Consider the following 23,544-nt stretch of genomic DNA (forward strand, 5'->3'; position numbering starts at 1 on the left):
GTCAGAATTTACCCTGCAGTTTGAGAGGGAGAAGATTGAATTTGATGTAATGGTATTACAATTGTAAAAACATGAGGGAGGAGCTGGCCAAAGTTGATTGGAAGGAAAGATGGTGGAGCAGCAATGGCAGGAGTTTCTGTGGGTAATTTGGGAGACACAGCAGAAATTCATCCTAAGGAAGAAAAAACATTCTAAAGGGAGGATATTGCAGGAGCCCTTTTCAAGAGGGAGGAAGGCAGGAAACAGGAAACTAGAGGCCAGTTAGCTTGACCTCGGTTGCTGGTGAGATATTAGAGTCCATTATAAAGAATTGTGTTAGTGGAAGAGCATGGTAAAATAGGGCAGAGTCACATGGCTCCATCAAGGGTAGGTCATGCCTGATAAATCCATGAGAATTCTTTAAGGAGGTAACAAAGCAAGTTAGACAAAGCAGAGCCAGTGGACATTGTTGCTAAGTTTGCAGATGACACAAAGATAGGTGGAGGGGCAGGTAGTGATGAGGAAGCACGACGGCTACACAAGGGCTTGGACATACGAGGCGAATGGGCAAAGAAATGACAGATGGAATACAATGTGGCAAAATGTGAGGTTATACATTTTGGTAGGAGAAATAGAAGTGTAAACTATTTTCTAAATGGGGAAAAGCTTTGGAAATCTGAAATGCAAATGGACTTTGGAGTCCAAGTTCATGATTCTCCTAAGGTTAACGTGTAGGTAAAGCTAGTGGTTAGGATGACAAATGCAATCTTGTTATTCATTTCAAGAGGGCTAGAAAATAAGAGCAGAGATGGGCTGCTAAGTCTGTAAAAGGCTCTGGTCAGACTGGATTTGGAATATTCTGGGCAGTTTTAGGCCCTGTATCTGAGGAAAAATGTGCTGGCATGGACAGTGTCCATCAGAGGTTTACAAGAATGATCCTGAGGATGAAGGGCTTGTAATGTGAGGACTCTGGGTCTGTACATGATGGAGTTTAGAAGGATGAGGGGGATTTGACTAAAACGTACAGGATGCTGAGAGGCTTGCATAGAGTGTACGTTGAGAAAATGTCTCTACTAGTAGCACGCAGGGCACAGGCTCGGGGGTCAAGGGAAACATTTTAGAACTGAAATGATGAGGAATTTCTTCAACTAGGGGGTGATGGCTCTTTGGGATGCAAAGAGTTCTACAGAGGGCTGTGGAGGTGAAGTCACTGAGTGTATTTAAAGCAGCGATAGGTCTGTTCTTGATTAGTAAGGGGTTTAAGGATTACAGTCAGAAGGCAGGAGAATGGGGTTGAGAAACACATTACCCATGATCAAATGACAAAGCAGATTCATTGAGCTGAATGACCTAATTCTGCTCCCCTATCTTATGGTCTAACTCTGTTTTAACATACGTATTTGAAACCAAGGAAAGGAAATACAGCTTTTGCATATGGTTATGTCATTGTCTATCAAGATATGAAAACTATTAATCATTCTGTTTGGTTGATTTCTATATGGAAAGAGAACTACCTCAAACAGGTCAGACGGATAAAAAATTGCATCTGAATGATAAGATTTCAGTCCTGACAAAGCCATAACGAGGTCTGTGGGAATTTAAAGCTCATATATTCCAAGTTTGTCAACTAATCTCAGAGGAGAACCTTTGAGACTATATTGTGTTTGTCAAGATACATAAGAAGGCTTACATGATTATTTCAAACAAAAAACTGCAAAACAAAAACTGAAAGCAGCATTCTTAAAAGGATAGCTCAACGCTATTACCAGTTTGAATCATTCAATATTTTTGCTTATGTTCTTTTTTTTCAAAGTTCTTGTTTATTTGGAAGTAAGTGGTTTAGCTCAGGCAGTTTAATGGTATTTAGTATCTTATATCCAGCAGATACTGTGAGCAGCCAAAGAATTTACAGAATTTGATTGTAGGATGTGGTTAATTCTAATAAGATTGCATTGACGATGAATCCTATTGTGGTGGTCGTGATGGTGGTGCTGGAGGTGGTGGGGTGTTTCCTTGAATTGCTCAAGTCCAGATTGCATTAAGTAGACAATTTCCAGATTTTAGCCTATCAGTGATGAAGTCACAAAATATATCTAAATCAGGACTGCTTGTGACCCTGTCCTTCTTAGTGGCAGAAGTCATATGGCTGTGATATACTCACGAAGCAAGCTTGGCATGAAGCTGCAATGCAATGTGCAGGCAATATATATTGCAGCCACAGTTTAGATGTGCCTTCAGTAAGGCATTTGATAAGGTTCCCCATGGTAGGCTCATTCAGAAGGTCAGGAGGAATGGGATACAGGGGAACTTAGCTGTCTGGATACAGAATTGGCTGGCCAACAGAAGACAGCGAGTGGTAGTAGAAGGAAAATATTCTGCCTGGAAGTCAGTGGTGAGTGGGGTTCCACAGGGCTCTGTCCTTGGGCCTCTACTGTTTGTAATTTTTATTAATGACTTGGATGAGGGGATTGAAGGATGGGTCAGCAAGTTTGCAGACGACACAAAGGTCGGAGGTGTCGTTGACAGTGTAGAGGGCTGTTGTAGGCTGCAGCGGGACATTGACAGGATGCAGAGATGGGCTGAGAGGTGGCAGATGGAGTTCAACCTGGATAAATGCGAGGTGATGCATTTTGGAAGGTCGAATTTGAAAGCTGAGTACAGGATTAAGGATAGGATTCTTGGCAGCGTGGAGGAACAGAGGGATCTTGGTGTGCAGATACATAGATCCCTTAAAATGGCCACCCAAGTGGACAGGGTTGTTAAGAAAGCATATGGTGTTTTGGCTTTCATTAACAGGGGGATTGAGTTTAAGAGTCGTGAGATCTTGTTGCAGCTCTATAAAACTTTGGTTAGACCGCACTTGGAATACTGCGTCCAGTTCTGGGCGCCCTATTATAGGAAAGATGTGGATGCTTTGGAGAGGGTTCAGAGGAGGTTTACCAGGATGCTGCCTGGACTGGAGGGCTTATCTTATGAAGAGAGGTTGACTGAGCTCGGTCTCTTTTCATTGGAGAAAAGGAGGAGGAGAGGGGACCTAATTGAGGTATACAAGATAATGAGAGGCATAGATAGAGTTGATAGCCAGAGACTATTTCCCAGGGCAGAAATGGCTAGCACGAGGGGTCATAGTTTTAGGCTGGTTGGTGGAAAGTATAGAGGGGATGTCAGAGGCAGGTTCTTTACGCAGAGAGTTGTGAGAGCATGGAATGTGTTGCCAGCAGCAGTTGTGGAAGCAAGGTCATTGGGGTCATTTAAGAGACTGCTGGACATGTATATGGTCACAGAAATTTGAGGGTGCATACATGAGGATCAATGGTCGGCACAACATTGTGGGCTGAAGGGCCTGTTCTGTGCTGTACTGTTCTATGTTCTATGTCTATGTTCTACAAGGGGTGGATATTGAGTTTAGTCGGCAACAGTTCTGTTCAGTTGGACTGTTTATCTTGAATGAAGTTAAACCTCTTAAGAGTTTTGTTGCAACTGCGCCTATTCATTCCATCACACTCTTGATTTGCACTGTGTAGATGCTAGAAAGATGTTGACGGATCAGGTGTCAAACCACTTATTGTAGGTTACTTAGAATCTCTCTCTCTTTCCTGGCCATAGTATTGATATAGTTGCTTCAATGACATTCCTAGTCAGTAATGACCACAGCATTTTAACAGCAAAAACCTCGGCAAAATGACAGTGCAATTGAAGGTCACATTGCATTTTTTTCATGCTGAAAATGGATACTGTCCAGTTTTTAGGCTGTGTAAATGTTACTTGTCAGCCAAGCTTCAATTTGTCAAGGCTTTTTTAGGCTGGTATGGGCTGTTTCAGTATTGGAAGATTTGAAGTCGATTCCTAACAGGGTAGAATGATCAGCCACCATTTTTAAGATGGAGGGAATATCGCAGCTAAAAAATCTTAAGATAGCTGGTTTAAGAACAATGCCATTAGAAACTCTGCCAGTGATGTTGTGGCTGTGATGCATGTTCTGCAACACCAGGTTTCTTACTCACTTCAGTTTTTGCAAGATCTCTTAAACAGATTAAGTAAATAGGCAAACAAGTTGGCAACTGAGTGTACTGTGGGAAAAGTGTGAAGTTGTTCTTTTTGGATGGGAGAATAAAAGAACAGAATATAATTTAAATAGAGAAGAACTGCAGAAAAATTTTAGAGACATAAAAGAAGATCAGAGGATTAGATAGGGTGGACAGTGAGAGTCTTTTTCCGAGGATGATGACTTCAGCTGGTACAAGGGGGCATAGCTACAATTTAGATTTAAGACAGATGTCAGAGGCAGGCTCTTTACTCAGAGAGTGATAAGGGCGTGGAACGCCCTGCCTGCCAATGTAGTGAACTCAGCCACATTAAGGGCATTTAAACAGTCCTTGGATAAGCATATGGATAATGAAGGGATAGTGTAGGGGGGAGGGGCTTAGATTAGTTCACAGGTCGGCGCAACATCGAGGGCCGAAGGGCCTGTTCTGCGCTGTATTGTTCTACGTTCTATTCTAAAATGTAACAGAAGGGATTTGGGGGTACTTGTTCATGAAAAACAGAAAGCTACCACAGAGGTGCAGCAGTACTCAGAAAGGCTAATGCAACGTTGGTGTATAAATAGGACGTTCTTACTGCAACTGTACAAGGTACTGGGGATATTGTTTCATTGGAAATGAAAATATTCACTAGCATGATCTTAGTATAGAGAGATTCTCTTATGAGCAAATGCCATACAGGTTGGGTTGCTATTGACTTATTTAGATGAATGGTGATCTGAACAGTCCAGTTCTGAAGAAGGGTCACTGGACCTGAAACATTAACTCTGCCTTCTCTCCACAGATGCTCTCAGACCTGCTATGTTTTTCCAACAATTTCCATTTTTGTTTCTGATTTCCAGTATCTGCAATTCTTTTTCTTTGTTGATTGTTCATTAATTGAATTTAATTGTTTCCAAGCAGTGACTATTAACTTGTGTTCCTAAACATAGAAACAGGCGAAAACTGTGATTTTTGGATTAGGAGCTGCAAATCTGTAATGTGTATGTCTTTAAAACAATGTTAATAAGACTGGTTTCAGCTCTATTGTTCGCTGGCTGGCTTTCAAGATTTTAATAAAACAGCAGAAAATGGTTTTCTAAATGTAAAGGATGGAAACTAAGAGAAAACAATCAGACCAAAGTAAAATCTAGAGAACTAAAAGCCTAGTTAATATCATGGAAAATGACAGAAAGCAATTGTAATTTGTTGAGGGTATGAGTACTCGCTGTGAAATTTTCAGAAACTGAACCACATGACAGTAAAAGAATAAAGTGGATGAGTGAAGATTTTTCTGCCTATCAAGGCAGGAACCAAGGCATGGCCTTGACACTTCCTAGAAGTAAAATCAAAAATATTTTGCAAGATGGATAGTAAGAAAGTTTCAGACCTTTTATTTGAGCTCTTGGAGGAAATTTACAAGGAAGTTAATTTGTTTATCACCTATGAGGCATGAGCAGGTTTGATCGACTTTAGAAAACTGAAGGCTATTCTCCATGACCCCCATAAATTTTAACCAATTACATAAACACTTAAGAAAAATTAAATTTGGGGATTCCTTGATCAGTACTAGAGTTTAAATTTCTGAATTGTGCTAAGGTGTCTCAAATGAAGACACAAATAACTTAATCTGGTGTTCAGCCTTCAGAACAAATAGGACCTTTAGCAGATCTGGGTATTACAGCAGAAGACCTGGAACATAAATAATAGCTGCATAAATCCAAGGAATACCCCAGAAACATACAATAGTTGCTTCAGATATGATTTGAAGCATTGTTGTGATTAACTGTTCAAAGTGAGGAGGCAGGGTCCTCAAAGTGACATACCATTAAGAAAATTCTGAGCACAGGATGAAGATAATGATGAATTTGAACGAATCAAACTGGTCACAGGGAGGCTCAGTCCTATGATAATGTGTTAGTTGCACACTCTTCTAACTGTGCAGTACTAGATATTACTTGTACTCCAAAAGTACATTGAACAGGTTGGTTAAAATATTAATTTGGTTCAATAAGTAGTTATAATTGATGAAGGATTAAGGGATATAAGCCTTATGTTTGGTGATGGCCAGAAATGGCTAACACGAGGGGTCATAGTTTTAAGCTGGTTGGTGGAAAGTATAGAGGGGATGTCAGAGGCAGGTTCTTTACGCAGAGAGTTGTGAGAGCATGGAATGCGTTGCCAGCAGCAGTTGTGGAAGCAAGGTCATTGGGGTCATTTAAGAGACTGCTGGACATGCATATGGTCACAGAAATTTGAGGGTGCATACATGAGGATCAATGGTCGGCACAACATCGTGGGCTGAAGGGCCTGTTCTGTGCTGTACTGTTCTATGTTCTATGTTCTAAGACAATTATAATTCCATGTAAAGTAAAAACAATCCCATATAAATGCAATTTTAAAAGTAATGCCATTGCCTCCAGTGAGGTATTTGCCCTGTTGAGTTATTTCTCCATGAAAAATGCAGAAATGAAAAACATGGAGTATGATAACGTATTTATTGTTGCAAAGACTAGTGATCTGCAGGTTATCCTGTCAAGACATTACCGTATCTGCCCATTTCTCCCAAAAAACTTTAATGTCTCTCATTATCTAGGGCTAATCATGGTAATCTCATTCCTGTCCAACTCACTCATTCCCTCACTGAACATGTGGATTTGAACATTAGAACAGTTGTCAAAGCCGTTCTAACGTCTACCCCTGGTATGTCCATTGACTTAGGAACAAGGCCTTGCTATCTATGAAATAACAATGGATCTCTGAACTGATATCATAGACATTACAGAAACCTAGGAAGGGTGATAATATCTTTATCCTTAAGCTTCTCTGCTTAGATCTTCTAATATGTGTCCCAGTGAGATTACCACAGTTGGTTTCACTTTTATCACCAGATCATTAATGGTTTGACTGCTTAATTCTCTGGCACTTTCTCCTTCTTTGACCATACCATCTTGATCTACCTCTGAACCAAAATCCTCATTTTTTTACTCCCTTCCCAAGTTTGAAAACATTTTTTCACTTCAATATCTGTAAGCTTTTTTCCTTCAGTTTCTATCAAATCACTTTTTATTTGTGGAGATTTCAACCTCGACTCACTGTATTCTTTCTCACCTCTCTGAATGATCTTCTTCTTATCCATATTAAATGCCTTCATTTATTTAAACTCCACCAGCTCATAATCACAGTCATCCTTTTAACCTTGCCATTGCAAGTGGTCTCGCTTGTTCTATCATATCAATAATAGATAAGCCCATCTCTAATAACTTTCCACTGTCATTCCCTATCCACATCCCCTTCCAAGCTCGAACCCTACCATCTTTTGTTTGTGATCATGAAAACAGAAACTATCCCAATTGTTAAAAAGCAGAGGCCATCCCCACCCCCCACTCCAGCACTCTGAAAACTAAAACTGAAACATCCAGAGAGGCGTGCCCTGCTCTATAATCTGTTAAAAGAGCCCCAATCTGTTTTAAAGTGTGGTTAAATAAAAGAAACCCCTGACAGTCACATTATAAATCAACAAGTAATAATTTATTTATCTAACTTTAACAGTGAACACATTGACTAAACTATTAACAAACATAATAAATCCTTTTTAACTACTATTCCCCAAAAAAATTGTAATGATATGTTGTTCCAATAAATTCAATGCCCACTTACACGAAATAAAATTTTAAAAAATTAGAATTTAGTCTTTCGAAATGACAGTCAGGTTGTGGTTTCTGGAATGTTCTGCGTCTTCTCTGGCGAATTCATCTGTCAGGAGCACCTTCTCAGTGAATTCTTCTGTCAGGAATGCCTTCTTGAATATACTGTCATCTCTCAAATCTGTTCACATATTTCTTGGAATTCCATGTTTGAATTTCTCCAAAACAGCATCTGCCCTTGCCATAGTACTGAAACAGCCCTTCTCAAAGTTATAATTAATATCCTATTTGACTCTGACAAAATTTTCCTCTTGAAAACCGAAAGAACTGCAGATGCTGTAAATCAGGAACAAAAACAAAGTTGCTGGAAAAGCTCAACAGGTCTGGCAGCATCCTTGATGGAAATAACAGAGTTAACGTTTCAGAGGTTCTGAGGAAGAGTCACCGGGCCTGAAATGTTTACTCTGTTTTTTCCTTCACTGATGCTCCCAGACCTGCTGAGCTTTTCCAGCTTTTGCTCCATCCTTGAGCTGTCTGTAGCCTTTGGCACAACTCGCTGCACCGTCTTCACCCAATAGGAGATATTCTGTGTGTCTGGTTTCACTGCTATTTGTCTAATTACAGCCAGAGTGCCAATTCTAATTTTTTTTCTCTTCTTCCGTGCTGTTATATCTAGTATCCCCACAAGGATCTATACTTGACATCCTATGTTTCGTCCATATGCTGTCACTTGGCAGCATCCAAAAACACAAATGTTAGCTTTTCACATGTGTGCCGATGACTGCCAGCTTTACCTCACTACCACCCTTCCTGACTCTTCCACTGTTGCTGAGTTATTAGATGGCTTCTCTGATATCCAATCCTGGATGAGCAGAAATGTCTTTCAATTAAATTTTTGAAGAGTAAAGCCATTGTTTTAGGTTACTGTTCCAAACTCCTTTCGCAAGCATTCAATTCCATCCCTATACTTGACAACAGTCTGAAACTTAACCAGACAGTTTCCAATCTTGGTGTCATACCTAACCTGGAGAGGAGCATTTGACCACATATTCCCATCATTACCAAGATTATTTTTTTCCACCTGTCTAAGCTCACCTGACCACACCTGCCTCAGCTTACCTTTATAGAACATAGAACATAGAACAGTACAGCACAGAACAGGCCCTTCAGCCCACAATGTTGTGCCGACCATTGATCCTCATAGGAAACCTTCATTTCACCTTGTTATGTCTAGACTTTATTATTCCATTGCATCTCTGGCTGGGGTTCTACATTTTACAATCTAACAACTTGAAGTCATCCAAAACTATGCTGTTTCTGTTTAACTTGCACCAACTCCTATCCATCTGTCACCCTTGTGAGCACTGACACTTACTGGCTCATTCAAGCAACGTAACTACCTTTAATGATTTTAATTTCAAGTGACTTTAATGCTTTTAAATAATTTAAACATTCTTAATTCTTGCTTTCAAATCCCACCATTGTCTTTTTTCCCTGTCTCTATTAACTCCTCAAATCTTTGATGCGTTCAGGCCCTTTGAATATTCCCAATTTTAATCAGTCCATCGTTGGTTGTCGTATTTTCAGTTGCCTTGGGCCTAAGCTCGAGAATTTTCTCTTTAAACTTTTCCTCCACTGTACTGCACATTTATTCTTTAACAAGATCCTTAAAACGTACCAACTTTTTCAAAAAGATAGAGGTCATCTAACTCAGATAGTCAGCAAGTCATAGAGTAATACGGCATGGAAACAGACCCTTCAGCCCAAACTGGTCCATGCTGCCCATTCAGCTAGTTCCAATTGCCTACATTTGGTGCGTATTCCTCCAAACTCTTTTCATCCATTTACCTATCCAAATGTTTTCTTAAATATTGCTATTGTATCTGCCTCAACCACTTTCTTTAGCAGCCCTTTCCAAATATGCACACTCTCTGCATGAAGAAGTTCCCCCTCAGGTCCTTCTAAATCTTCTCCCCTCATCTTAATCCTATGCCCTCCAGTTTTCAATTCCCTATCCCTGGAAAAAAGGCTATATGCATTCATCTGAACCATGCCCCAAGTGATTTTGTGCAAATCAGTAGAGTCACCTTTCATTCTCCTACATTTCAAGGAATAAAATGTTATCCTGGCCAATTTCTCTCCATAACTCAGGCCTACTAGTCCTGGCAAGATCCTTGTACATTTTCTTTGCACACTTTCCAGTTTACCTATGCCTTTCCTATAACAGGGTGACCAAAACTGTACACAATATTGCAGACATTTCATTACCATGCTGGGTAACATCCTCAGTGCAGCACTGAGGCCCAGTAAGGTAATAAGTTAAGATGGTAAAACAATTCTTAATAACGTGATCTCCAAGTTTAAAAAGGTTCATTCCTCACCATTTCATCAGAATTAATTACAAAATTTCATCCTCCTAGCAACTGATATAAGTGAACAGGGTGCCTTGTGCTTTAAATGTATATGTGCTTTGTGATGAAGGTCCTGAGGAACAGAATACAGTAAATCAGTGTCTGGAAAATGATAATATGAAGGAGAATGACATACAGGATAAATCTACCATATTCACAGTATGATGAATTCAGTACTTGGGAAAAAAGCTTTGTAAGATATCACGTTAAAGCCAATGAGAAACTGATCTAACATTGGAAAGATGAATTACTGACTATGAGTTCATTAGACTGCGAACAAATTATCCTAGCTTGAAGTTACTAAGGAGACAGTGTTTAGATAAGATGCAATACCATAAACTTGGCTATGGTTTAACATTGCCATGGAGATGGGGGGTTTGCTGATCAGAAAGATTAATTACAGTGGATAGATTTAGAGCACAGATCATGAATAGGGCAATTTTATTGTTATTGTTTCATTTCTGCCAGAGATAGTTTAACAATGTTTATTAAGGGGTTTGGATAACAGATTCTCTGGGGGAATTTGCATCATCAGGACTAGGCTGAACCTAGCTAATTAGGGTTTCTAAGACTTTATTATTGGTGTTAATTGTATTCAAGGCTTTTGGATAGAATAGAATTGCGCAGTGAAAGCAACTCAAAAATCAAATTCATTAAGAAAGAAAGTGAGAAACCCTATATACTGTATGCTGAGTTGAATGTATTGTCTGATTGCATATAGGCCAGTTATTTGGAAAGTATCAGAGTACTTGTAACAGTGCTGGATATCTATGCGATATCAGCTATTCACACTGAAATTCATCTATTTGAGTGAAATGCAATTTGTCCTTCACTGTGTGATGCAAGTTGCGTGATTTATGTATATTTAAATATCATTTAATTTTATGCTTGGATTTTGACCTGCTGGCAAGTGGATTTTGGTTTGTATGAATAAAGGATTAGCTTGTCAAATTTCTAGATTCATGACTTTTTTAAAACCAATGAGGCGGAGTCTCTGGGGTGACAATGGGAATATTTTTGCATTTGGGAGCGTTTTATGAGCAGACACAGTAAACATTGAGGAGCATTAGCCTGCTTTCCGTTTAGAAAGATCAGGAAACATTTCCTTAGGAAAAAAATGCATGGCTTGGAAAGCTTTTGTTTTTCAGTTCACAGATGTTCTGGTGGAAGTTAAGGTACATGAAACAGTTTCCCCTCAAGAAAGGAGATAGTTTAAACTTAGGAAATAGGTTACTTCAGTCTAAGAATTTTAGTTTGAAAGTTCCAGACCTGAAGTGTTTGATTTGAAGCCTGAAAGGGTTTTACAAGGTTGAGAAAGGCTAAGTATAAGTAATTAAGGAGTAGCACCTAACACCCAAGTCTAATGGCTTACTAATGTCCGTTAGGGAAGGAAACTGCCATCCTTACCTGGTCTGGCCTACATGTGCCCCCAGACCCACAGCAATGCGGTTGACTCTTAACTGCCCTCTGGGCAATTAGGGATGGGCAATAAATGCTGTCTAGCCAGTGACGTCCTCATCCCGTGAATGAATAAAAAGAAAAAACACTAGGAACTGAAAGAAATGCTTACATTAAACCTATGGTTAAGATAGAGAAGCAAACTTTGGTATTCGAGTACTGTAAAGTAATGATGCTGGGATTATTAGGTTTTTTTAAAACCGTGTGCTTCAAAAGTTTTCAAATTGCTTTATATGTAAATAGCTTGGTTTATTCTATTTTTGTGCAGTAATCTTAGCTGTTTTATTGGCAAAACCAAATTTCTTGTGTTTCAGTGAGGGAACATACTGGTAAACTAAAACAAAAATCTTGACTGGATTTCAGTTTGGACACTGCTTGTTTAGTAAGGATCAGCTCGGATCACAACAGTTGTATGATCAACTTTATGTTGTTTCATGTTGAATATTACAGCAAAAAAATTTAAAAATGAAGCATCAGCATTGTTTGGGAATTCCTTTGTTTCAGGCTATTGCTCTCTACGATGATATAACAACAGCCAGACTTGGTACTTGAATGAAATGCCCTTTAGGGGGAGTGTGCAAAATTTATGGGGCACGTTGTAGGAGTCACTGCTAAGTTTAATATTAATTGAATCTTGGGATGATTACCAAGAGGTTATGTCCCTGGCTTGGCAAATGCTTGATGGAGTGGCAAGTAGGAAAACACAGAGCAAATACTATTGTCAAGTCTGAAAGTGTCTCATATCAGAAATCAATTATAAACTTCAGATAAAATCTCTGCTATATGCAAGAAGGGATCCTGCCATTGCAGTTCCCACAAGACAGAAAAGAACAAGCATTAACTTTGGCTTCAATTGATTGGATTGTGAAATGAAGAGTACAGAACTTCTCACAACTGACCTGAAAGCAGAAGTCCTCATGATCATGGAGTTTGATGACTGACAATAAACTATAAACTTATAGGACGGGCAAAAAATGGGGAGTTAGATGATAGAAGAGAGTTTAGAACAAATTCAGCAATACCAAATAATGGTTAACCTACATTGAGACAGGTGAATTTGTGCTGAAAAAGTCCTTGCAAGTGGGACTAGAATGCTAAAGTGAGATTGACTGCTCAGGGTTTTGAACAGGTAATAAGTGATATAAATACTAAGCTTTTTTCCGCTGAAAAAAATCAAATTGAAAACCTTTATAATCTTTTAGTCACCTTTTTTGGGAGTTTGGGTCATTTTATGTAAAAGCAATATATTATCAAGTCAATATTATCATGGAGAAGTGTTTTTGAAATTGCTCAAAGAGGTTACAGATGCAGAAGGAAAACAATGGAAACAAATGTGTCTATGGCTGAATGGTGCCTCAGGGTGTGGTACTGCTCTGTGACTGGCTGACTGACCTGTGACATTTTTACAAAAATGTTCAGTTTTTAATTTCAGATTTCTAGTATTTGTAGTTTTCTTTTCTCTAAAATAAACACATACCAAATGAAAAATTAAACAAAAGTTCTGTATAAAACCAATAGCGGACATTCTTTGATGAGTTGCTGAGAAAGATGGTGGAGATATTACACAAGAAAATTAAACAAAATAACTAGCTTGACTTGAGCTAGCAGAAGATTCACTGTGAAAATACACTATTGCTGCTATTCCATTATGTAGGGCTGAGGCATACCAGAGAGCTTGCCTTCATGATAGAGAAGATGCTGCTGAGGATTCCAGAGCAGATGAGCAACTCCTTCTGCTGCCGCAGGTGCAAATGAATGTGATGGAGAACAACGGGTAGCAGGATCCGCCGTGAGTCTGTGAATACAAGAAGTTTGTGTGTTGAGCCGCACCTCTATTGTGCAGTCCTTCAATGTTCTTCAACACATTAGGCTGTTGAAACACATTCCCTACTGGAAACAGGTGTCATCTTGCAATAAAAAAAACAAAGCCATAACTGAAATAGGTAACACATTCATAACAAACTCTGGATAGAGTTGTTGGTTGGTTCACTGAGCTGACTGCTTTTCATGCAAACGTTTCATCTCCCTTCTAGATGTCATAGTCATCGCTGTGTAACTTCCACTGAAGCACTGTTGTTCCGTCTCGCTTTGAACTTATACGGTCTGGAGTCTTGTAGTTAGTTCTGATCTATTTCTAACACAGGGTGGGGTGGCATCGGTGGATAAATAACACTAAGAAGACATTGTAACCCCCAACACACTAGCCACCCTACCCCATGTTAGAAATAGATCAGAACTAACTACAAGACTCCAGACCATATAAATTCAGAGTGGGACGGAACAACAAACTACGCTATGTTAGAAACATGTCAGAGCTGATCACAAGTCTCCTACGACCTCTTGGAATAAGGATAGCACATAAATCAACAGCCACACTTTGCCAGTTACTCTCAAAGACAAAAGACCCCATATCTACAATGAGCAGGACAAATATAGGATACTAAACACCATGCAGCAACTGCGAGAAACGCCACACAGGACAGGCGGGTGGGGAACATGCCACCAGCATACATGAACACCAACTTGCAGCAAAATGGCATGAACAACTCTACCTAATTTCAATACACTACGACATAGAAGGATATCAATTTAACTGGGATACAAATTACAGTACTTCACAAGACAAAGCATGAGATTTCCTGGAGGCCTGGTTTTCAACTACTGGTGCAATTAACAAACATGGTGAAATATGCCCCATCTATATACCACTATGGTACAAAACCGGAAACAAGAGTGCCCACCATGACAGACCGGACCGTATAAATTCACAGCAGGACAGAACAAGAGCGCTTCAATGGAGGCTACAAGGCATTGACAATGTCATCTAGAAGGGAGCCGAAATGTTTGCATGAAAACCAGTCAACTTGGTGAGCCAACCAACAACTCCAACTGCAACCTGAGCTACAGATCTTTGTTAAAACATTGAATTCTGTGTATTTAGAGACTGAGGGATTATGGGCCTTAAACTCAGATAGCACCATTGGAACTGAGGAAAAGCTGAACCTCTGCTTATTTACACATGAAAGCGCTGACTGTTACGAAGGCATGGTGGACCTCCCTGTGATAACCAAGACACCAGAGAAGCTCACCTCACTTTGTAATCTATTAAAGGAGTGGTTAAATGAAACAAATCCCTGATACTCACTTTATAATCACAAGTAACAATTTATTTAAGTAACTCTAACAGTTAACAAGTTAACAGAACTACAAACAAACTGACCAATTCCCCGATAACTATTGACTATTTCCGAATAAAACAAAATTCTAATGGTATACTGTTCCAATAGATACAAGGCTCACTTACATAAACCTAATTAAATTTAAGAAAAGCTTAATCTCTCAAAATTATAGCCAGGATAAGTCTTCTGGAATGTTCTTTGTCTTCTCCACTGTCCCCCAGTCAGGAATGCTTTCCTCCATTGAATTCTTATGTCAGGAATATTAGTTGAAGCGTGCCATAGTTACCTTTACTGAGATGGTGCTTACTCTGATATCTGAGAGATCTCAGTGATTTTCGCTTTCTTTAGAGCTGATAACTGTTGAGAGTTCTTCTCTTAACAGATGACTATTGCTCTCACACTGACTTTCAAATGCCTTCTTCTCTGATACCATTGAAGGCCTATTAATTTCTCAAAATAGGAATGGTCCTATGTTGTCAAAACCATCAGATTTAAATTTAATTAGGCTTTTGTTTCTGGGGTCTGGTGTAAATTAATTGGCTAAATTCAAAAATCCGTTGTCTTGGTAAAAATGCTGCTTTGCCTGTTAACAGTATTGGCTTCTCGCACAATATTTCAATCTTAAGAATTCCCTGTGCATCTGCTGCTGCCTGCAGACCTTTTTAAATTTCTAAGCCTAAAAAATAAACATCTTTTAAAGGGGCCATGTACTCTTCTCCCCTAACATTTTGCAAACAATTTCTAATGTCCTACTTTCTAATCCACAAGTACTATACCAACTTTGCAACATGAGCTTGCTGTAAGCCACAGGATCTGCTCTGAACGGACACAGGCTGTGGGGAAGTAGAGGTGTGGGAGCCAAATAACACTGGAGATAAGGCAAAGACCTGTCAGGTACAGGAATAATATGTTGTTGAAAGCAGAAACAAGCACCAAGGAGGTTTGCCAGGTCAAAGAACTGAGTATTAAATTTCAGTGAGTCAGGTCTACATTTCTTTGCAATGCAAATACTAAGCAGGGTTTGGTAGTCTGTTTGGGATTGAGGACAAGGGGACTGCCAAGAGTTGGTGGAGGGAAGTGATTGTGGCAGTGAGTTCCACCTACTAGGACCACAGAACTCTTGCTGTGAATGACATTTAATATCTTCATCACAGCTGCCAAAGTACCAGCAGGCAATAGCAGAATCAAATGGTTGGAAGTGAAGCCATCCAGATTTACAGCCTTAAAGTGGATTAAGACTTCCATGACATGAATGCACTGAGGATTATTTCAGAGGAATGGGGACAGCAGAGACTAACAGTAAATAAATTAAATAAATTTAAAATATTTAAAATGTACTGCTCCAGTATATGCATAGTTATCTAACATCTAAAAAGTCTAACATTAACCATCTATATCAAGTACAAAGCTTGCACAGCCCAAGATCAAATCATTTGGTCTAGCTACAGAATTACTCTAACTCTACAGGCAGAATCTTGTGATTCAGTCTTTGCTGTAACAGCAGGGGCATTTTTGAATTGGAAACACAATTAAATAATTTGCACAATTTGTTATGGCTCTTTAACTGAGTCATAACATTAGCTTCCATTATTCAAATGACGATCAATTAAGGAGGGTGAACAGGATGGTCCATCCATTCTCTAAAAGGAAGAATTTCTAGTTCAAGCAACCACAGTCACAGCTATCTGTCCCTCCCTAGGGCAGACACCAAGGTCTAATTATGAGGAGGCAAGAGCTCCAATACAGAGAATGGAAGTAGATGATTAGCTCTGTTGACATGTCTGAGCACCAGGACCTTATGAGGCTCAAGTCTTCAAGGCAGGTTGCTGGCTCCCATGTGTTGATGTTGCTTCTGCTCTTGCGTCTCATGAGAGATGTAAAGTATGGGAGAGAGTGCACAATCTGCTTACGTGATGTGTTGAAGACTGGTGGCAGGGAAGTACAGCTGAAATTGAATAGATTGAATGCCTTTCAAAAAAAATAGCAATTGCCTGTGAATGGCTGAAGCACTTTAATCTAACTGATCAACATGCTTCCAGCTTTTCAGTTCTGCTATAAAAGTTCTGTTTGCCCCTGTGGTCTTATTGAGTTGCTTAATTCACCTAAGTTGGCAGACAAAGGAGATTCATCTCTTGCCTTCAATCGTGCCCCGTAAAAACTAGCAAGAGGGGACACTAGTATTGGGGTCCTGACCCAAGTCAATTTCAGGAAGTTTTAACTTCTCATGCACACAAACCCTTTCCTCATTGTCTGGGAAAACTTCACCCATAGCCACAAAACATATACACCAATCCAGAAAAGTGCATCTTTAAACATTTTAAAAGCAACTTGTTCTACTTTTATGTAGGTTATTGTTTATAGCCATCTCTAAATGTACCTGTATGTTCTGATCTCTTACCTGAATATGAAAAGAGACGACTGTCTACTGTCCGTGCGATGGATTGCAGCTTGACTACATCCATAGACTGACCAATGTGCACTGTGCTGGGCATGCTGCCCAGTGTCCCCCTCACAAACTCTGCCACCTCTTGCACAGTAAACATCTGCAGCAGCTCATCGAAAATTGCTGGGAAGGAATTGAGAAGGGCAGCCTAAAGTAGAAACAACAGCTTTGAAAAACTGCTCAATTCATCCACACATAAAATCCATGTAACTACTAACTATGTCAGATTACATGGAATCATTCAGCCATACAGAATGCAAATACCATGAACAGCTTAGTTTGGAATTTCATTGCAAGGTATATGACAAAACACTCATCACTTTCAATTATCCATTCTCAGAAACACTAACAACATAAAATACTGATTTGACTAGCATGTGGCCAGAACAAAATTGTTTGAACACACAAACAGTAAAAAAGCTTCAACTCTTAACATCAGATTAGAATGACAGTTATCCCCGTTCAAGCTGAAGATACAAGAGGTTTTTATTTTTTCATTCATGAGAGGACGGCATGACTGGCTAGGTCAGCATTTATCACCCATCCCTAGTTGCCCAGAGGGTAGTTAAGAGTCAGCCACATTGCTTGGGTCTGGAGTGACATTTAGGCCAGATCAGGTAAGGATGGCAGTTTCCTTCCCTAAAGGATATCAGTGAACCAGATGGTTCAACAATAGATTTGTGGTCAGCATTAAACTCTTAATTCCAGATTTTGTTTTTATTGAATTCAAATTCCAACATCTGCTGTGGCACAATTCACAGGTCCCCAGAATATTATCTGCATCTCTGATTAACAGTCCAGTGATAATATCAACTGGTCATCACCTCCCCAATTGCTACCAATCTTTGGTTTACTGGTATCAGATTGATATTCTATTTTACTGATTTGCTGTGTTTTATACATATTGAGGTACAAGATGTTATAAGCTTAGAACATAAGCTTCAATTTCAGCCACCTAGTGTAACATTGGGTGGGGAACTTCAACATCCATCACCAAGAATTGCTTGGCAGCAGGACTACTGACTGAGCTGGTCAAACCCTAAGACATGGCTGCTAGATAGGGGAACCAAAAAGAGGAAAAAGCAGACTTTACCTCATCCTCACCAATCTGCCTGCTGAAGATGCACCTGTCTTTTAAAGTATTGGTAGTAATGACCAATGCACAGAGCTTATGGAATCTAAGTTTTGTCCAACATTGAGGATACCTTCCATTGTGTTATGTGGCATCAAGAGCATGCCACAAGAGATGGCTTTCAAACAAATCTAACAACTCAAAACTGGGCATCCAAAAGGCATTGTGGGTTATCAGCAGCAGAGGAATTATACTCAAACATGATCTGAAACCTCAAGGCCTGGCATATCCCCTGCTCTACCTTTACTTTCAAGATAGATGATAACCCCTAGTTCAATGAAAAGTACAGGAAAGCATGTCAGGAGCATAGCCAAGCATACCTAAAAGTGACGTGACAACTGGTGAAGCTTGTGTGTCAAACAGCATGAGCAGCAAGTGATAGAGATAAGTGATATCACATCCAATGAATCAGATCTTAGTTCTGCAGTCTTGCCATGTCTAGTCATGAATGATGGTTGGCACTCAGGAGAAGGATGTTCCACAAATATTCTAATCCTCAATGAGTGCAGGAGATAAGGCTGAAGCATTGCAGCAGTCTTCATCCAGAGGTACTGAGTCGATGCTCCATCTCAGTTTCTTCTGGATGTTCCAGCATCAGTAACACGAGTCTTCCACTTATTTGATTCACTCCATCCAGTATCAAGAAATTATGAAGGCATTGAACATTACATAAGCTTTGGGCAATGATAATATTCCACAATAATTCTGAAAACCTGTGCTCAAGAATATGCTGTGTCCCTAACTGATCTGTTCCAAAACAGCTACAATAATAGTGTTCATCTAGGAATGTGGAAAGGTGCCCACATGTGCCCTGTAATCAAAACGCAGACAAATCAAACAGCTAAGTTACCAAGCCATCAGTGTACATTTGATCATCACTAAAGTGATGGAAGCTGTCAAGACGTTTTCCCCATGGTACAGGAGTCCAACATTAGACAGCAAAAGTTTAAGGTGAGAGGGGAAAGATCTAAAAGGGATCTGAGGGGCAACTTTTTCCTGCAGAGGGTGCTGAATGTACAGAACAAGCTGAACTTTAGAGGTGATGTGACAGTGACTGTCCTTGACGTCAAAGCTACACTTGTTGTCAAGAAGCACTATCAAAACTAGAATCAATGGGAATCAGAAGGAATGTATTCTGTTGGTTTGAGTGATATAGAGCACAAAGGAAGATGCCTGTAGTTGTTGAAGGTCAGTGATCCCAACTCCAGGACATCTCTGCAAGAATTCCTCAGTAGTGTCCTAGGCACAGGCATATTCAATTACTCCATCAATGTCCTCCACTCTATCATTAGATCACAAATGGGTACAATCGCTGACAATAGCACAATGTTCACCATGTACGTGAAGTTCACAATTCCTCACATGCTGAAGCAGTCCATGTCTAAATGCTCTACACCTGTACATCACCAGTTTTGCGCTGAAAGTGGCACGTAAGATTAATGTCACACAAGTGCCAGGCAATAGTTATTACTAACAAGAAAGAATATAGTATTGCCCTTTCACATTCAGTGGTATTCACCGAATCCCTACCAACGATATCCTGAATGTTACCATTGAGCAGAAACTGAACGAAGTGAATAATTCACCTCCTGATTTCCCAAAACCTGCCCATGGACCAGAAAGTCCAACTCAGGAGCATGATGGAATGTTCCCCACTTGCCTGGAAGGGTGCAGCTCCAACAACACTCAAAAATTGACAACAGCTAGGGCAAAACAGCCTACTTAATTGGCACTACACACACAAAAGTTCATTTCCGCCACCACAGATGCACAGTGGCATGTGAAGCCCACATCTTCCGAAAGAAAATTTGACAAGTAGGACCCTCATTACTAAGTACAACACAGTACAGGGCAGAGTAAAAGTGCGGATGCATTAGAGAAATTTTCCAAAGTTCCTTAGTCAGCACTTTCCAAACATAAGACAACCACTACTTAAAAGAACTACAGCAGCAGATACATGGTAACATGACTATCCTCACATTCCTGTTCAAGCCACTCACCATCCTTATTCGAAAATATAACACAGCTTCTTCAATATCAATGGGTTAAAATCCTGGTACTAAATCCTAGATCCTATCTAACAGCATTGTAGTTAACCTACACCAAATGAATTGCATATGTTTAAGAAGGTGGCACCACCTTCTCAAGGGCAGTGAATGCTCGCCAAGTCTGCAAAACCCATAAGCCCGAGTGAATATATGAAATGTAGAATTCTGATTATCAAGTACAATATAGTTTAGGACATAATAAAAGTCCTCCTAATCAGTCTGAGGGTCTTCAGCCATATTCTCTGGGAGGTTGCCTCATATACTAAATGCTAAATTTTCTTTCATTACTTCGCCTCTGGACTGAGTGAGGTTGCTAATTTAAGGGCTAATTCAGCCACGTGTGACAGGAAATATGTTAAAATTGCCTGATCTCTTTTAATCTCACAGTCAACAAATGAAGGAGACTTCCATTTTACCAAATCTAGGTTTTTATTGAAACTGAAGTCTGAGATGAAAAATCAGCATTTTATGTCAATGAACTCTGCATTAATGCTGTTAAAACCTATATTGCTGAATCCAAACAGCAGACTTGTTCCTGTTTGAAGGTGGTTTTCTGGGAATGTGCTATTGTTGCTAGACTAACCTGTGTGAAGATGAGAGTCTCAGAACTTCTGCTATCCAAACTCAAGACAAAGCGAATGGACTGAAAGAGCTCTTGAACACTGGCACGAAACTGTTCTTCTTCTATCCCACCTGTTGCTCTTGAATACAAGCTCCGTGACTGCACAATAAACTTGAACAAATATTCCAAGGCCTGGAAGAATAGAAACACATTTGTCAGATAATTATAAATAGAAAAGGCTAATCGTTCATCTTATTTCGGCAATTCTGAAAGGTTTTAAATTCTTACCACTGCAGGTAATGTTTTAAAGCTAAATGGGCAATTGCTCCAGATGCTTAAAGAGCTTATGTCACACTGCAGACTGGTGGTTGAGGTTATGTAGTTACTGATGAGCTACTTATAACTTCTAAGTTTACCATGGCAAGTGGCAAACTTGAATTGACAGAAAACAGGAATGCAAGCTCTTAAATTCTAGTCAACAGAAAACATTCACTATTGCCTTCGGGAAGAGTAGGAAATATATGTCACGTTAGCTCACATATCTAGGGATTCCAAACCCAGCACTGTGTACATACAAGGAACAAATAAAAATAAATCTCACAGATCCCATCCTATTATCATCATCTCAAGGTAATGACTGACAATGTAGTACAACCAGTTTTCAATATTTTGTACCAAGTTCTTTCTTCAAATGTGAATTTAGATAGTGTTATTCCAATGGTGACTGATGCCGTAGTTGAATATAATCTCTTCCAATATTCACAAGTGAATTTATGTAAACAGGTTATTTGCATGTAATTAACAGTGCAAACCTTTATGAACTTCTTCCCTGTCAATCTGAAGGCACTGAGATTAACTATAACAGTCCAACTGCTGCCCTGACTGCAATCAATGTTCAATCCTCGTGCAGACATGTATCTTATTAAGACAATATTTTGAAAGAGCTGAGGCTTATTACTAAGGGCTGGGGAGTCAGCCAGGAATGCACTTACTGAAAATCTATACTTTAGGACTAAATTCATGCTGTGTAAATACCAGTTCAAGATAGATGCTGCCACTTGTATGATGATGTTATGAAACATCATATTATTAGATTACTTTAAATCAAGAAACTGCAACGGACAGTACGCTACCTCTGTTCTATCTCCAGCATTTACAGCACAGTTGAAAATGCAGCTGTTGTTAGCACTGGTTTTTCAGAAATATTAAACTGGCTACAATGAAAACCTCAAATATAATTTGTTTTGTAAGCAAGTCTGGATCTGAAGTGGGCTGGGTGCATTTCCAATGTGGTTTTTGACAAAGACTTGGATGTGTTTACAATTTAAAAATTGGTGTGAAGCAATTTCTGGATTCCACTTTATATTGATACTAAACTCATAAAGCATGATTATACAAGTCAGGCCTAACCTGTCAACAGAGAACAAGGTGTGATATTTCTCCCTCAGAAACATGCACTGATCTTTGCCAGACATCCATAAGTAATTATATATTTATACAAGTGACTGTGAAAAGTAAAACTGTAGAGATTGTTCTTCATGAGGTACCTATGAACATTTTGTTTTCCACAGATCGAAGTATGGAAAATTGGTAATTAGATTTGTAATGCATGTCAAACAACTTCCAAAGTTGGATATCAGGAAAATGTATGTACAAGTTAGTACAAAAACACGTATGCTTTGCCTAATCAGTTTCATTTCAACTGAAATACTAGAAGCCGAAGCTATGACCTGAAAATCAAAGTGAGAACAAAAAACAAAGTGATAATTCAGAATTAGGGGATTAAAAACCTGATGGCTGGGGGAGCATAGGGATTTGGAAACAGGGAACAAAATAATAATCCAGCAGCTGGTTTGGGATTAGAAATCTGATGAGTGGTGGAGACAGTGTACGGATTTGAAACTTTGAACAGATTGACGATCCAAGAATACATCAAGTTTGTTATCAAGCCACTAGATAGGACATTGGTGTGATTGTACAAGTTCTAACATTCCCATGTCTCCACATTGAGTCATACAGCATGGAACAGATCTTTTGGTCCAACGAGTCCACACTGACTATGTTCCCAAGCTAAACTGGTCCCACTTGCCTCCATTTGGCCCATATTCCTCAAAACATTTCCTATTCATGTACTTATCCCAAATGTCTTTTAAATGTTGTAACAGGACCTATATCCACCACTTCATCTGCTAGCTCATTCCACACACTAATCACTCTGTGTAAAAGGGTTGCCCCGCATGTCTTTTTTAAAATCTTTCTCCTCTCATCTTAAAAATATGCCCCCTAGTTTGGAACTCCATTACTTTAGGAAAAAAACCTTTGCTATTCACATTATCTGTTCCCCTCATGATTTTATAAACCTCTACAAGGCCACCCCTCAACCTCCTACACTCTAATGAAAAGGTCCCAGCCTATTTTTATTATCAAACCCTTCATTCCTGAACCCTTTCTAATTTAATAATATTTTTCCTATAACAGGGTGGCTAGAACTGGACACTGTACTCCAGAAGAGGCTTCACCAATGTCCTGTACAACCTCATACAAAGTCGTATAATAATTAATGAAGGTAAAACAGTAATATGAAGTGAAAAGCAGAGGAAAATTCAGATTAAATAAAAGGGAAATGTTTCAACTATCTGTGAGAGAAGGACTGAGGAGGTGCT

General features: G+C 39.4%; 1 protein-coding gene across 6 annotated transcripts in view; it reads right to left on the reverse strand.

The window, feature by feature from the left end:
• dock3 (dedicator of cytokinesis 3) overlaps window positions 1-23,544 on the reverse strand; it is a 1,242,443-nt gene that overhangs the window by 197,771 nt on the left and 1,021,128 nt on the right. For all 6 annotated transcript variants that reach the window (XM_059649508.1, XM_059649506.1, XM_059649505.1 and 3 more), the window contains 3 exons: window positions 20,903-21,073; window positions 17,095-17,287; window positions 13,185-13,312 (listed from right to left, as the gene is read on the reverse strand). In XM_059649508.1, coding sequence (XP_059505491.1) covers window positions 13,185-13,312; window positions 17,095-17,287; window positions 20,903-21,073 — 492 coding nt within the window. The remainder of the gene's footprint in view (window positions 1-13,184; window positions 13,313-17,094; window positions 17,288-20,902; window positions 21,074-23,544) is intronic.

This window comes from Stegostoma tigrinum, chromosome 11, assembly GCF_030684315.1.
Source record: "Stegostoma tigrinum isolate sSteTig4 chromosome 11, sSteTig4.hap1, whole genome shotgun sequence".
NCBI classification, from domain to species: domain Eukaryota; kingdom Metazoa; phylum Chordata; class Chondrichthyes; order Orectolobiformes; family Stegostomatidae; genus Stegostoma; species Stegostoma tigrinum.